The sequence below is a fragment of the Microcaecilia unicolor genome, chromosome 10 (assembly GCF_901765095.1).
Source record: "Microcaecilia unicolor chromosome 10, aMicUni1.1, whole genome shotgun sequence".
NCBI lineage: Eukaryota > Metazoa > Chordata > Amphibia > Gymnophiona > Siphonopidae > Microcaecilia > Microcaecilia unicolor.
The window spans coordinates 119,916,029-119,933,109 of NC_044040.1; the positions used below are offsets into that span (position 1 = coordinate 119,916,029).

At 48.4% G+C, this 17,081-nt stretch overlaps 1 protein-coding gene across 2 annotated transcripts in view; it reads right to left on the bottom strand.

Annotated features, from left to right (window-relative positions):
- The window catches only part of RYK (receptor like tyrosine kinase), a 1,372,566-nt gene that overhangs the window by 841,072 nt on the left and 514,413 nt on the right, over positions 1-17,081 (bottom strand). For both annotated transcript variants that reach the window (XM_030217203.1, XM_030217202.1), the window contains exon 7: positions 9,671-9,771. In XM_030217203.1, coding sequence (XP_030073063.1) covers positions 9,671-9,771 — 101 coding nt within the window. The remainder of the gene's footprint in view (positions 1-9,670; positions 9,772-17,081) is intronic.

The following is a 17,081-nucleotide window of genomic DNA, read 5'->3' on the forward strand; positions in this document are numbered from 1 at the left end:
GGAACAGTTCTCCTTCCCCCAAAAAATCGTCTACCTGTAGAGGTAGAAGCTGAAGGCTGCCGGCGGGAGAACTTGTCGAAAGCAGTATCTCGCTGGTGGAGCTGCTCTACCACCTGCTCGACTTTTTCTCCAAAAATGTTATCCGCACGGCAAGGCGAGTCCGCAATCCGCTGCTGGAGTCTATTCTCCAGGTCGGAGGCACGCAGCCATGAGAGTCTGCGCATCACCACACCTTGAGCAGCGGCCCTGGACGCAACATCAAAGGTGTCATATACCCCTCTGGCCAGGAATTTTCTGCACGCCTTCAGCTGCCTGACCACCTCCTGAAAAGGCTTGGCTTGCTCAGGGGGGAGCTTGTCCACCAAGCCCGCCAACTGCCGCACATTGTTCCGCATGTGTATGCTCGTGTAGAGCTGGTACGACTGAATTTTGGCCACGAGCATAGAAGAATGGTAGGCCTTCCTCCCAAAGGAGTCTAAGGTTCTAGAGTCCTTGCCCAGGGGCGCCGAAGCATGCTCCCTAGAACTCTTAGCCTTCTTTAGGGCCAAATCCACAACTCCAGAGTCGTGAGGCAACTGAGTGCGCATCAGCTCTGGGTCCCCATGGATCCGGTACTGGGACTCGATCTTCTTGGGAATGTGGGGGTTAGTTAATGGCTTGGTCCAGTTCGCCAGCAATGTCTTTTTGAGGACATGATGCATGGGTACTGAGGACGCTTCCTTAGGTGGAGAAGGATAGTCCAGGAGCTCAAACATTTCAGCCCTGGGCTCGTCCTCCACAATCACCGGGAAGGGGATGGCCGTAGACATCTCCCGGACAAAGGAAGCGAAAGACAGACTCTCGGGAGGAGAAAGCTGCCTTTCAGGAGAGGGAGTGGGATCAGAGGGAAGACCATCAGACTCCTCGTCAGAGAAATATCTGATGTCCTCCTCTTCCTCCCACGAGGCCTCACCATCGGTATCAGACACAAGTTCACGAACCTGTGTCTGAAGCCGTGCCCGGCTCGACTCCGTGGAACCACGGCCACGGTGGGAGCGTCGAGAGGTAGACTCCCTCGTCCGCACCGGCGAAGCTCCCTCCGCCGACGTCGTCGGGGAGCCTTCCTGGGAGGCGACCGCAGTCGGTACCGCAAGCGGCACCGATGTCGGAGATCTCACCCCGGGCAAGGGGCCAGCCGGCGCCTCACTCGACGGTACCGGTGGCGCAAGCACCCCCGGTACCGGAGGGGAAGGGCGCAACAGCTCTCCCAGAATCTCTGGGAGAACGGCCCGGAGACTCTCATGCAGAGCGGCTGTGGAGAAAGACGTGGAAGCCGATGCAGGTGTCGATGTCAGAGTCTGTTCCGGGCTGTCCAGAGTGGAGCGCATCGACACCTCCTGAACAGAGGGTGAGCGGTCCTCTCGGTGCCGATGCCTGCTGGGTGCCGACTCCCTCAGCGACCCAGAGCTCTCGGTGCCGACACGGGAAGGGGACCGGTGTCGATGCTTCTTCGACTTCTTGGGACGAAGCACGTCACCGGAGCTTCCCGGCACCGACGAGGAGGACGTAGAATCCAGCCGTCGCTTCCTCGGGGCTGAGGCCGAAGAAGGTCGGTCTCGGGGGGGCTGTACTGCAGGAGCCCTCAGGGTAGGGGGAGACCCACCCGAAGGCTCACCGCCACCAGCAGGGGAATGGACAGCCCTCACCTGCACTCCAGACGAAGCACCACCGTCCGACGACATCAGCAGACGAGGTCCCGGTACCACCGACTCCGACGCAGCCTTCCGATGTCTCAGCCCCGATGCAGAGGGTCGATGCCTCGATGCACTCGATGCAATCGCGGCCGAGGATGAAGGTCTGGACGCTGGCGACGTCGATGCACTCGATACCCCCGGTGCCGACGAAGAGCCCGAGAACAAAACGTTCCACTGGGCCAATCTCGCTACCTGAGTCCGCTTTTGTAAAAGGGAGCACAGACTACAGGCCTGCGGGCGGTGCCCAGCCCCCAGACACTGAAGACACGACGCGTGCCTGTGAGTGAGCGAGATTACCCGGGCGCACTGGGTGCACTTCTTGAAGCCGCTGGGAGACTTCGATGACGTGGGCGGAAAAATCTCGCCGGCGAAATCGAAACTCGTAATTGCGGTAGGCACCAAAAAACGAGGGGAAGAAAAAATCGACCCGAGGCCTGAAAAGGGCCTACCCTGAAAACGAAAGAAAACTTACCGGGGCAAAAACTGGAAGTAGCGGAAAAAAGGAAAAAGACCGAAAAGGTCCTCTTCCAAATCCTTTTTTTAATTTTTTTATTTTTAGTAGCGAAACCAAAAAGGAGACATGCGAGGTCAACTTAAGGGGCGCGAACGGCGAAACACGACCGTACCGAGCGCGGACAAAAGAAGACTGGCCGGCACGAGCCGGTTTCGGGCGGGAAGACGGCCGCGCATGCGCGGTGCGCATCGGCGCGCGAGGGCTAGCAAAGGATTTTGCTAGTGAAGATTCCGATTGGAGGGGCTGCCGTGGACGTCACCCATCAGTGAGAACAAGCAGCCTGCTTGTCCTCGGAGAAAGTCTTCCCCACTAGAGGTATGGGAGGATACTAATTGAGGAGGAAGGCATCTGACGCTAGTCTGTCATGGGCGTGAAGCCTACAACAGAACTGAGGGACCTTGTGGTTGAACTGAGTGGTAAAAAGATCCACCAGCGAGTGCCCCACACTCGGAAGATCTTGCAGGCTATGCCCATGTTGAGAGACCACTAATGCGGTTGCATTATCCTGATCAGTCTGTCAGCCAAGGTATTGTTTGCACCCGCCAGATAAGTGGCACAAAGGAACATGCCATGTTGGTGAGTCCAATGCCACATCCAGATGGCCTCCTGACACAGAAGGCATGATCTAGTGCCCCCCTGTTTGTTGGTGTAATACATTGCAACTCGTCTGTTTGGATAAGCACAATTTGGTGGGATAGCTGATATCTGAAAGCCTTCAGAGCGTTCCACATCACCCGGAGCTCCAGGAGATTGATCTGAAGATTTCCCAGGAGGACCAAGCTCCTTCAGTTTGAAGCCCATCTACATGAGTTCCCCATCCCAGGAGAGATGCATCTGTTGTCAGCACTATTTGTGGCTGAGGAATTTGGAATGGAAGTTACAAAGTCAAATTGGATTGAATGGGGATACTTGGATGACATTTTCCAGACTCCCCATGGCTTGATACCACTGGGAAGCCAGGGTCCATTGAGCTGATTTCATAAGATGGCATGTCATAGGTGTAACATACACTGTGGAAGCCATGTGGCCCAACAATCTCAACATCTGGCAAGTTGTGACCAGTTGAGAGGCATGAACCTTGGACGTGAATGCAAGAAGATTGTCCGCTCTGGTGTCCGGGAGATAGGCTCGTACCATACAAGTATCGAGCAGGGCTCCTATGATCTCAAATCGCTGGATAAGGCGGAGATGGGACTTGGGGTAGTATAAAACGAACCCTAGTAGCTCGAGCACTGAATAGTCATCTACATGAACTCCCGAGCACCCTCTTCCGAGGTGCTGTTTACCAGCCAATCATCGAGATACGGGAACACATGGACTTCCAGTCTGCATAGTGATGCTTCAACTACCGCTAGACATTTAGTGAAGACCCTGGGAGCTGACGCAAGGCCAAAAGGGAGCAAGTGATACTGAAAGTGATGTGTTGGCAGCCAAAATCGGAGATACTTCTGGTGGGCTGGAAGCATTGGGACATAAGTATATGCATTCTTTAAGTCGCGAGCATAGCCAATCGTTTTCCTAAATCATTGGAAGAGTGGTGCTCGGGGGAAACCATCCTGAACTTTTCTCAGACTAGGAATTTGTTCAGGGAACTTAGGTCTAGGATGGAACTCATCTCCCCTGTTTTGCACAAGAAAGTACCTGGAATAGAATCCCTGCCCTTCTTTCTCTGGTGGAACAGGTTCGACCACATGGGCCTTCAGAAAAGCGGAGAGTTCCTCTCCAAGTACCTGCCTGTGCTGAGAGCTGAACAAATGAGCTTTCGGTAGGCAATTCGGAGGCTTGAAATACTAATTGAAGGTGTAACCGAGACGGATTATTTGAAGAATCCACTGGTCAGAGGTTACAAGAGGCCACACCTTTGGTTAAAAAAAAAACGTCAACCTCCTCCCTACCAGCAAGTCATCCAGGATGGTCACTTTTACTTTGGCTATGCTCTGCTGGAGTCAGTCAAAAACTCGTCCCTTGCTTTGACTGGGGAACAGCAGGGGCCTTAGGAGCACACTATTGATGTGAACGAGTGCGGCTGGCGAGCTGAAGGGTTGTACCTATGCTTAAGATCCTAGCTGAGGAGGCTGATGCAGAAGGCGCCAAAAAGGTTATCAGCCAGCATGGGGCATCCGCCAACCTCTGCTGAACAGAATGTTCCAAGTCAGAAACACGCAAGCCATGAGAGTATGCATTGCTATACTTAAGAGCAGAAATCCTAGATGCCACATCAAAAGTATTGCAAATTGCCCTGGCCAAGAATTTTCAACACACCTTCTGCTGCTTGACCAACTGGCAAACTGACTCAGCCTGCTCCAGAGGGAGTATCTCAGCCAGGTCAGACAACTTATGCACCGAGTTTCACAAGTGGACACTCATGAAGAGCTGGTACGATTGTATACGGAAGATGAGCATTGAAGCCTGGTACATCTTCCTCCCAAAAGAATCCAGGATTCTAGCTTCTCTACCTGGGGGCACTGAGACATAGTCCCTGGAACTCCTGGCCCTTTTGAGAGAGGATTCCACCACCATAGAATTGTGAGGCGACTGAGGCCTATCAAACCAGGTGCACCGTGGATCCAATACTGGGTGTCAATCTTCTTGGGCATGACAGGGACTGAAAGAGGGGACTCCCAGTTTTTGACAAGGATTTCCCTGAGTGCCTTGTGGAGAGAGGCAGTCACAGCCTTCTCAGGAGGAGATGTGTTGTCCAGAACCTCGAGCACTGGGTTCATCCACCACTTCCAAAGGAAAGAGAATGGCATCAACAAAAAATGGAAATAAAAGGCTTACCGGAGGAGACTTTCTCCTTTCCGGTGGAGGGGAAAGTTCAGAGGGAATTCCATAGAACTCGTCAGAGGAAAAGTACCTTGGATCCTCCTCTGAATCCCATGAGTGCTCCACTTCAGTGTCAGGCAATACCTCCCCTATGGGAGTGTCGAGACTGAACCTGCTTCGACATGGAGGAACCACGCCCTCGAGAGTGGCGTCATGAAGTCGGCTCCCACCTCGACTCCAGCAAAGCTTCCTCCACTGACGTCAAGGGAATGCTGTAGCAATCAACAATAGGGCCCCATGCGGCATCGGAGACCGCACCGCAGGCTGAGGGCCAAGCAGGGCCGCAATGGGAGGCAAGCTAGGCGCAAGGACCCTCAAGGAGAAAGCATACCATTGCATGAGGCCATCCAGCAGCTCAGGGATTAAGACCTGGATGCTCTAATTCAGAGCTAACACCAGGGAAAACTGAGGTGCCGGCTCAGGCACAGGTTGCAGAACTAACGGGGTCAATACAGGAGCAGGGTCTTGGCTGCTGGGATACTGACACATCGGCATCTCCTGTATGGAGGGGGGAGCAGTCCTCCCAGCGCCGACGCTTCTCGGTGTAAAATCCTTCAATGCCCCAGAGTTCCTGGCACCATGCGTTGAATGTGAACGGCGATGATGCTTCTTAGCCTTCGCCTGAAGCTTGTCACTGAGGCTCCTCAGTGCCGGCAAAGACATCAAATCTACACACTGCCTCGGGGTCGGGTCCGATGATGGACGGTCCTGAGGGTCCTGCACAGCAGGAGGCCTTGAGGCAGATGGAAACCCACTTAATGCTTCACTGCTCCCACTGTCTAAGGATCTAGCAGCAGCCATGTTTACCGATGCTCCAGATGCCAGTGCAATGCCCGACATTGATGACGACACCAAAGACCTCGATACCGATGTCGAGGAACCAGACTTGACTCTATAAATCCTCTCTCGTGGGCCTCTCTGGAAACCTGAGTCCTCCTCTTCATGCGAAGACAAAGAACACAGTTAATGGGGCTATAGTTGGGCCCAAGACACTGTAGATGCCAAGAATGGGTGTCTTTCCCAGACACTGTCTGATTGTACAGCACTTGAAGCCAATGGGAACCTTCGTGGCCGTGGAAGGAAAAACTTCCTCAGCTAAATTAAACGAAGCGATGGTGCCTGAAAAAGGGGCAAGACATGGCAAAAAGGAAAAGGAAAGTTCCCAACCAAAGTCAAGGCCTAAAAGCGGCCTGATGACGACGGAAAATAAGGGAAACTTAAACCCCGGAAAAATCACTAAAACTTAAGGAAAAATAAAAGGATGGAGGTTCCACAACAGGAACACAATTAAGGAAGGAAAAAACAAATGAAAAAATAGCTGAAAGACACAAAAAGCTCTTTCTAGGACTGAGCAATGTGAGGAAAAGGTAAAAAAAAAAAACCACGCCCTCTCCTTACTGTAGCAGAAAAAGAACTGAGACCTTGTTCTCATGGCAGGCGGGAAGAAACTCGCACATGCGCATTGGAGAGTATTTCATGCTCCACAAAACTCTCGTTAGACTTTGGTAAATTCCAGACCGGGTGACGTGAATCGGTGTCACCCACTTGTGAGAATTATAAGCCTGCATGTCCTCGGAGAATGCTATTTCTATCAGTTTCAACAAAAAATCAGTCAGTACCCTCAAGGAGCCTGATCGTAATTCTAAAAAATGCTTAACACTAGTTAAGCTTCTTGTTGGGAAATCACAGTATAAAGCGACACTACATCTAGTGTAACTAGCCAGATCTTTTCTTCATTCCTGAAATGTACTGTTTCTAAAACGACTCAAAAATATGAGTGGAATATCTGATGTAAGAAGCTGACTTCGCGACTAATGAATGTAAAGAATGATCCGCAAAGATGGACAATGGTTCCAATACGGAATCTTTACTGGAAACCATTTGTCTCCCTGGTGGCTTCACTAAAGTTTTATGTATCTTCGGCAATATATATATCAGGTGTCTTCGGGTGTTTATTCAAGTATAAAAATTCATTAATTGTAAGAAATTCTCCCTTAAGACCACTCTCTTTCAATATTTGAATAGGTACCATGCCACTATTCAATTTGTAATGAACCTGCAAGGGTGTAATATTTTTTTAGAAATTGAGATCTCCCTATCAAAGGGCGGTTTTTCTACCACAGTGTTTTGAAAACCGATGGATCGGAACATTTTTTTTACATTTTGCCAGCTGTCATTCTGTAATGTTATAAAATAGTTTACCTCTTTTGCAATTTTTCCGGTATAGACGGTTGTGGTCTTTAAGGGAGGATTTTAAATATCAGTCAAAGTCTAAAGAAAAAATTGCAAGTCAGAGGATACCCAAAACAAATTGTAAGAACAGCCTACAAAAGGGCTCTTTGTAACAACTGAGAGGCACTCTGTATTCCTAATAGAAGGCAGAAAATTGAGGATACAATTACTTATGTGTAAAGTTGGGCATATTCTTCAGAAGTATTGTGGTGTATTGACTTAATTTCCAGAATTTCAAGAGAAGAGGATAAGATTAGCTTTTAAACGTGACAGGAATCTGAAGGAAATACTTTATCCAACGTTCCTTCCAGTTACTCCCAGAATTGATGATGAAACTGTAAGAGGATATAAGTCATGTCAATCGTGCTCAGTTTGCAGGGTTATGTTATCTACCAACCTCATTATTAACCCATATGATCAGAACATTATACATTGAGATTTAATACCATTTGTGATACCTCGTATGTGGTGTACATTATTTTTTGCCTGTGTTTGAAGATCTATGTAGGACAAACATCTAGAAAATTTAAAATGTGACTGATTGAACATCAGAGTGCTTTAAATAGAGAACTGAAGGAAGTACCAACAGTGAATCAATGTTTGGAATATAAGCACACCTTCAATGATTTGAAATGCCATTTGATAGATGTACGGGGAAGAAACTGGCATTTACATCTTCTCCAGAAAGAGCAACGTTGGATTCATAGACTAAAACCATTAGAACCTATAGGGTTAAACTCCATGATTGTGTGGCACTATTCCTACTGACTACTGGATTATAAACATTTTTTTATATCAAGTTTGAGTGCACAACAATATTGTTAGTGGAAATGCCTATGTATCTGATCCAGCCAATGTCAAGTCAATCTGGACTGAATGTCATCATTTTTAACGAATCATTGAACAAGTTTCAAATTGAATTGTTTAATTGGATGAAGTGGGGATATATATTACATCCCTCAGATGCCAAGCAACCATATTTGAAACAGTGTGAAGGTCGTGTTTGAACCTTTGAATTGTGTCATAATTATGATAGACTTTATTTTTCATGCATTGCAATTTCAAGACAAATGTTTGTTTTACTTGTTTTTAGTGTCTGAAAGTTTTACCCTGAAACAGCGAGACAAGGCACAGCAAAACGGTGGCCAGCATCGGGGTGACCAGTTTAAAACAGAACAGAAGCTAAGTAATATTTCTAACATAAAAAAATATAATTAAAAAATTCTTTAAAAAAAGGAAGAAACCTGAAATGTACCAGTTTAAATTATAGACTGAAGTTTTGGGGTTTTTTTTAACCCGATGACTGAGAGCTAGAGGTGTGTGTAAAATCAACACCCATGGAGTTCTGAGGCTTTTTCCCTCCTTTTTTTCCAAATGTACCAAGTATCAATGAGAATGTACCAGTGTCAATAAGAACTTTCAACACTAGTATAGTGAAGTTTAAGTAGGATTCTATTGTGGTTTTCACTTCACTCCTCATGGTTAGAGATCCGTCCATCAGGGTGATGTCACTCCTGCGTATGGCTTATTATAGCCTGCTTGTCCAAGAAGAAATGATGATTCAGCAACACCTGAGATTAAACCCAAAAAGCCAACTTCTAAACAATCTGAAAAAATGTCTAAGCCAAAACTAGAAAAGAAAAAATCTGAGCAAAATCAACAAGCTAAAGAACTACAAACAATTCAAGCAGCAGTCAAAAATTAATTGGTGAATAGAAACTGCTAACTAAAAAAGCCAAGTTTTCAGATGACAATTATCTATGGCCACTCACAGTTCCGCTGGCAATGAAATAAACTACAAATGTGAACATCCAGCACTGCAACAAAGTAAAAGCAATATAAGCTGGCCTTAAGAGTTTGTAAAGGGGCATATAAATCAATCATTCCCTACGGCATTCTGGGCTTCCTCTCCCTTAAGGCTTAGGGTCAGAATCAATACTTTAAATTTAAAACCACTATACAACAGGTCGCCAATTATCTTTCAACTGGATAAAAGAACAGGCAGCTGAGTTTTGGATAACCTGAAGCCTATTAATCTACTTAGCTGGAAGAATCAAGATAGAGAGGATTACAATAATCAAGCCTGGTAGTAAAAATGACAAATATTAACTTTGATAACTCTTGATTATTTGTAGAACTGCATGGCTGATAAATATAGTTACATTTTTAAAAGGCAGATTTTACAATCAGGCTAATCTAGACCTTTGAAATTTAGATTTGAATACACATTTCTGGGGAAATATCACAGTTCTATATGATAGAATCCTAGATAAATTGTTGGTTAGGGTGCTATCCATGCCTCTCTGGAATATATATGTAACTATTATTTCACATAATGACCAGCTAAAACTAAATTAACTCTTACTGGTGACTGGTGTTGCATTGTTTGGGGTATCCGCTCTCAAATATTGTGTGGTCAGTGTAGAGGGCTGGGATAAACCTTGTGAGGTGCCACTGTCACTGATGCTGAAAAATAAACAAAAATACACATTAGAAGTAGGCAAGTTTTCCTCCAAGAAAGGAAGGGAGATGCATAGAAAAGCTTTCCAAATGAAGGAGAGAGGGAAACATCATGAAAATTTTTTTTTGGGGGGGGGGCAGGGGGGGGGTCAATCTTCAAAGCGATTCAACCAGCCAGAAATGGCTCTTGGTTAGTTAAATTGCTTATGAATGGCCATCTGCAGATATTCAGCAGCACTTAACAGGTTACTGCTACTGAATATCACCACAGACAACTGAAAGACAGCTACTTCGTGGGCAGTCAAGAGGCAGAGTTGGCACTAATGCGGTTAAGTGCGGACAGTCACCACTTAACCACCTACGTAGCCAAATCAGACCACATTAAAGTCAGTTCTATCTTTATGTGGGGGTCACACAGGCGGTTAAGTGCTGAATATCGCACTTAACTGCATAAGAGAGAGCCAGCTGCATAAACCTGAATATTCAATGCCAGTGCCCAGACCTGCCTTGGCACTGAACATCCAGGAATAATGCTGCCTGCTGCTATAAAACAAAAACAAAAAAAACACTCACCGCCACCTTCTAAATATCTACCCCGGGACAAACACAGAAGATACTTGATAGAGAAGCAGGGGAAGTAAAAAGGTAAGCACTATTTCAGTAGGGTCAGTGGTACTGCTGTAGATGGAGAAATGGGCAGACTAAACAGGTCTTGCAGTTTTTAATCTGCAATCATATTTGATAGTTTCTTGTTGATTATAGATATTACTTAGTTTATAAAAGTATGATAATCAAGATTTCTAGTATCTATAAGTAAACTGAAAAGGAAATATAAACAGAGCTTAAATTCAACTGAAGCTCTCTGGAGATTATGCCAAATATATTTTGTCAAACAATGCTAGCATAGCAACCAAGCATTTTCAAACCTTGCAGGCTAGGTGTACAAGATACCAACAAAGCTAGTCTATAAGCTACAACAATGCTCCCTTGTGATGCTAGTGTTTTATAGATGGAAGGAGTGGCATATAGCAGGAGTAATGATCTCTTCTCTGCTCCAGGAGGCGGTATGATTGTGCCTGGATGTGGGACTGGAGGAAAGAGATAAAACATAATTACAGGTGTTCTCCGAGGACAGCAGGCTGTATATTCTCACATGTGGGTGATGTCACGTCGGCCCAGAGGATTTTCTAGTAAAATCTACAAAGTCTCTTCAAACAGCGTTCCGTCGCGTGAGCGATTGCACCACGCATGCGGGTGCACGTCTTCCTGCTTGCCGCGCGGACACGCTCCTCAGTTGAATCCAAAAGATGAAAGAAATACAACTCCAAAGGGGAGGTGGGAGGGTTTGTGAGAATATACAGCCTGCTGTCCTCGGAGAACACCTGCTTCAGGTAAGAAACTTCGCTTTCTCCAAGGACAAGCAGGCTGATATACTCACATGTGGGGTATCCCTAGCCCCCAGGCTCACTCAACACAACAAAGAATGATCGACTGGACCTCGCAACGGCGAGGGCATAAGAAAGATTGACCTGAAACAAGAAATATCTAACTGAGAGTGCAGCCTGGAACAGAATAAAAATGGGCCTAGGAGGGTTGGAGTTGGATTCTAAACCCCAAACAGATTCTGCAGCACCGACTGCCCAAACCGACTGTCGCGTCGGTTAAACTGCTGAAGGCAGTAGTGAGATGTGAATGTGTGGACTGATGACCACATCGCAGCCTTGCAGATCTCTTCAATAGTGGCTGACCTCAGATGAGCCACTGACGCAGCCATGGCTCTAACATTATGAGTTGTGACATGGCCCTCTAAAGTCAGCCCAGCTTGGGCATAAGTGAAGGAAATGCAATCTGCTAGCCAATTAGAGATGGTGCATTTCCCGACAGCAACTCCCCTCTTGTTGGGATTAAAAGAAATAAACAACTGGGCGGACTGTCTGTGGGGGCTTGTCCGCTCCACATAAAAGGCCAATGCTCTTTTGCAGTCCAAACTGTGCAGCTTGCTTTCGCCAGGACTTGTATGAAGGCGAGGAAAAAATGTTGGCAAAACAATTGACTGGTTCAGATGGAACTCCGACACCACCTTTGGCAAGAACTTAGGGTGACTGCGGAGGACTACTCTGTTATGATGAAATTTAAGGTAAGGAGCATGAACTACTAGAGCCTGAAGCTCACTGACCCTACGGGCTGAAGTAACAGCCACCAAGAAAATGACCTTCCAGGTCAAGTACTTCAGATGGCAGGAATTCAGTGCCTTGAAAGGGGGTTTCATCAGCTGGGTGAGAACGACATTGAGATCCCATGACACCGGAAGACGTTTGGCAGGGGGCTTTGACAAAAGCAAACCTCTCATGAAGCAAACAACTAAAGGCTGTCCAGAGATAGGCTGACCTTCTACACGTTGATGGTAAGCACTAATCGCACTAAGGTGAACTCTTACGGAGTTCGTCTTGAGACCAGACTCTGATAAATGTAGAAGGTATTCAAGCAAGATCTGTGTAGGACATTAAAAAGGGTCTAGGGCCCTGCTGTCACACTAGACGGCAAACCTCTTCCATTTAAAAGAGTAACATCGTTTAGTGGAATCTTTCCTGGAAGCAAGACTCGGGAGACACCCTTAGAAAGACCCAAGGAGGCGAACTCTACGCCCTCAACATCCAGGCCGTGAGAGCCAGAGACTGGAGGTTGGGATGCAGAAGCACCCCCTCATTCTGAGTGATGAGGGTTGGAAAACACTCCAATCTCCATGGTTCTTCGGAGGACAACTCCAGAAGAAGAGGGAACCAGATCTGATGGGGCCAAAAAGGCGCAATCAGAATCATGGTTCTGCGGTCTTGCCTGAGTTTCAGCAAAGTCTTCCCCACCAAAGATATGGGAGGATACGCGTACAGAAGGCCTGCCCGCCAATGAAGGAGAAAGGCATCCGACGCTAGCCTACCATGGCCCTGTAGTCTGGAACAGAACTGAGGGACCTTGTGATTGAATTGAGTGGCAAAAAGATCCACCGAGGGGGTGCCCCACATTCGGAAGATCTTCCTGGCGACAGCCATGTTGAGTGACCACTCGTGAGGTTGCATTAACCTGCTCAATCTGTCGGCCAGACTGTTGTTTACGCCGGCCAGATATACAGCTTGGAGACACATGCCGTGTTGACAAGCCCAAAGCCACATCTACACGGCCTCCTGACACAAAGGGCGAGATCCGGTGCCCCCTTGCTTGTTTGTGTAGTACATTGCAACCTGATTGTCTGTTTGAATCAGAATAATTTGGTTGGATAACCGATCTCTGAAAGCCTTTAGAGCATTCCAGATCGCTCGCAACTCCAGGAGGTTGATCTGAAGACGCTTTTCCTGAAGGGACCAAGCTCCTTCAGTGTGAAGCCCATCTACATGCGCTCCCCACCCGAGGAGGGATGCATCCGTCGTCAGCACTTTATGTGGCTGAGGAATTTGGAATGGGCGTCCCAAAACCGGATTGGATCGAATTGTCCACCACTGAAGTGAATTTCGAAAGTCGATGGACAGCTGGAACACATCTTCTAGATTCCCTGCAGCTTGAAACCACTGGGAAGCTAGGGTCCACTAAGCCGATCTCATGTGAAGACGTGCCATGGGAGTTACATGAACTGTGGAAGCCATGTGCCCCAGAAGTCTCAACATCTGCCGAGCCGTGATCTGTTGAGACGCTTGAACCCTGGAGGCTAGAGACAGAAGATTGTCCGCTCTTGGCTAGGGAAGGTAGGCACAAGCTGTCCTCGTACACAACAGAGCCCCAATGAATTCCAATTTTTGAACTGGGTTGAGATGGGACTTTGGGTAATTGATGACAAACCCTAGAAGCTCCAGCAGTTGAATAGTCATCCGCATGGACTGTAAAGCTCCTGCCTGGGAGGTGCTCTTCACCAGCCAATCGTCGAGATAAGGGAACACATGCACTCCCAGCCTGCGTAGCCACACTGCAACGACTGCCAGGCACTTGGTAAATACTCTAGGCGCAGACGCCAAGCCAAAGGGCAGCACACAGTACTGAAAGTGCTGCATTCCCAACCGAAACTGTAGATATTTTCTGTGAGCTGGAAGTATCGAAATGTGGGTATAAGCATCCTTTAAGTCCAGAGAGCATAGCCAATCGTTTTCCCTGAATCATGGGAGAAGGGTGCCCAGGGAAAGCATCCTGAACTTTTCTCGAACCAGATATTTGTTCAGGCCCCTTAGGTCTAGGATGGGACGCATCCCCCCTGTTTTCTTTTCCACAAAGAAGTACCTGGAATAGAATCCCAGCTCTTCTTGCCCTGGTGGAACGGGCTCGACCGCATTGGCGCTGAGAAGGGCGGAGAGTTCCTCTGCAAGTACCTGCTTGTGTTGGGAGCTGAAGGACTGAGCTCCCGGTGGGCAATTTGGAGGTTTGGTTTCCAGATTGAGGGTGTATCCTAACCGGACTATTTGAAGAACCCACCGGTCGGAGGTTATCAGAGGCCACGTTTGGTGAAAAAATTTTAACCTCCCCACCCCCCCCCCCCCCCCCCCCCCCCGACAGGCAAGTCATCTGGCACGGACACATTTATGGTGGCTATGCTCAGCTGGAGCCAGTCAAAAACCCGTCCCTGGTTTTTGCTGGGGAGCTGCAGGGGCCTGCATGGGCGCACGCTGTTGACGAGAACCAGCGTGCTGTGGCAGAGCCTGAACTGGCTGTCAAGAAGTAGGAGTGTACTTACGGCCCCTAGAGGCGTAAGGCGCATTTCTCTTCCCTTTAAAAAACTTCCTAGATGAGGAAGCGGATGCAGAAGGCGCCTGGCGGGAGAGAGAGTCCATAGCGTTATCACGCTGATAGAGGTGATAAATCAACTCTTCGACTTTCTCACCAAAAAGATGATCCCCCCGACAAGGGATATCTGCAATTTTCTGCTGAGTTCTCTCCTCCAGGTTAGAGGCACGCAGCCAGGAGAGTCTGCGTATCACTATACCCATAGCAGAAAATCTAGATGTCACATCGCAAGTGTCATAAATGCCCCTGGATAGGAACTTGCGACACGTCTTCTGCTGCCTGACCACTTGGCGAAAAGGCTCGGCCTGCTCCAGTGGGACTGCATCAACCAAACTCTCAAGCTGCCACACTGAGTTCCGCAAATGAATGCTCGTAAAGAGCTGGTAGGACTGGATTTTGGAAGCGAGCATGCCAGCCTGATATGCCTTCCTCCCAAAAGAGTCCAAGGTTCTATGTTCTCGCCCCGGGGGCACCGAGGCAAAGTTCCTAGAACTCTTAGCTCTTCTGAGAGCGGAATCCACCATCGCAGAATCATGAGGCAACTGAGGCCGGATGAAACTGGGTTCCCCGTGGATCCGATACTGGGATTCAGCCTTTTTGGGAACAGTTGGACAAGAAAGAGGCTTCTCCCAGTTCCTCATTAGCACTTCCCTGAGTGTATCATGAAAAGGAGCTGTGGTAGAAGACAGGTGGAGATGGATAATCCAGGACCTCGAACATATAGGCCCTGGGCTCATCCACAGTCTCCACAGGGAAGGGAATGGCCTCAGACATTTCCTGCACAAAAGATGAAAAAGACAAACTCTCCGGAGGGTGGAGCTGCCTCTGAGGTGAGGGGGTTGAATCAGATGGAAGACCTAGAGAATCCTCGGCAGAGAAAACTCCATGACCCCCATCTTCATCAGATGAGCCATCATCGGATGGGGCTAACAACTCAGAAAGAGCAGCCCGGATCCGAGCCCGTCTCGACATAGAGGTGCGGTGACCTCGATGACGGTGTCGAGAAGTTGACTCCCCAGGAGACTCCGGTGAAGCTTCCTCCACCGAAGGCAATGGAGAGTCGACCCGGGACGCAACCGACCCCGATACCGGACGCGGTACCGGAGAAGGAGACCTCACCACCGCCAAAAGGCACGGTGCCGCAGGAGCCTCCGGCACCGTCGGTACCGGTACCTCCGATGCCAGACGCAAATGTTGCAGCACTGCTTCCATGAAATCTGGAAAAATAGCCTTGATATGCTCATCCACAGAAGCTGTCAGGGAAGGCTGCGGTGCCGGGCGGTCATCGGAGGCAGAATCTGCAGAGGCTGGGGAGCCGTGGTACCGGGCTGCCAGACGACCTGCCCGTCGATACCCTCCATAACAGAGGGGAGAGCGATCCTATCGGCACCGACGCTTCTCGGGTACCGAATGCCTCGATGACCCGGAGCTCGCGGTACCGTGTCGAGAAGGAGAACGATGACGGTGCTTCTTGGCCTTCACCCGAGGCCCCATCATCGAGACCTCCTCCGGTACCGGTGAGGAAGACGTGGAATCCACACGCTTCCTCGTGGCAGGGTCCGATAAAGGTCGGTCCCAGGGGGCCTGCAAAGCAGAAGGCGCCGAGGCAGGTGGAGACCCACTCGATGCATCACTGCTCCCAGCGTGCATCGGTCCTTTTGGCAGCTGGTACCCGGTCTCCCGATGCCAACGCTGCTCTCGACGCCGACATACCGGATCCGAAAAGTTTTTCTCTCTGGGCCTCTCGAGAAAGTTGAGTGCGCTTTTTCATTTTCAGGCACAATTTACAACTTTCCGGATGATGGTCGGGCCCAAGGCACTGAAGGCACCAGGATCAGTGCCAGAGATTGTCCCGGTTGCAGCGGGCGCAAGGCTTGAAGTCGCTGTGCGCCTTCGATGACATCGAGGGAAAAATCGCCTCCGCAAAATCAAAAGACGCGATTGTGTCACAAAAAAGACACACACAAAAAAAGGGGAAAAACAATACCCGACCGAGCGACCTAAGAAGGGTCGCACGAAAAAATAAGGGAAACTTAGAAAAAAGACACTAGAAAATAAAGAGTTTTTTTTTTCTGTTTTTAAACAATACCCGAAGGGGTAAAAACTGGAAGAAAACTTCACTCCGAAGGCCTGAAGAAAACATGAAGCGCTACCGAACTCCGTGTCTCCTCAGACACGGAAAAAGAAGAACTGAGGAGCGTGTCCGCGTGGTGCGAGCGCTCGCGCGACGGAACACTGTTTGAAGAGACTGTAGATTTTACCAGAAAATCCTCCGGGCCAACGTGACATCACCCACATGTGAGTATATCAGCCTGCTTGTCCTCGGAGAATGTCATACCAGCCTAACTGCACATTATTGAAATATTGATGCAAAAATCCACTATCAGGTCAGTTAGATAAATGCTATTTCAGATACATTCTTTGTTTCACATTCATTTGAGAAAGGAGGATAAGATGGAAAAATAAGTTAGCTGATAATTTTCTTTCCTTTAGTCTCAAAGGATCAGTCCAGACAGATGGGTTGTGACCACTCGCCAGCAGGAGAAGATAGAGAA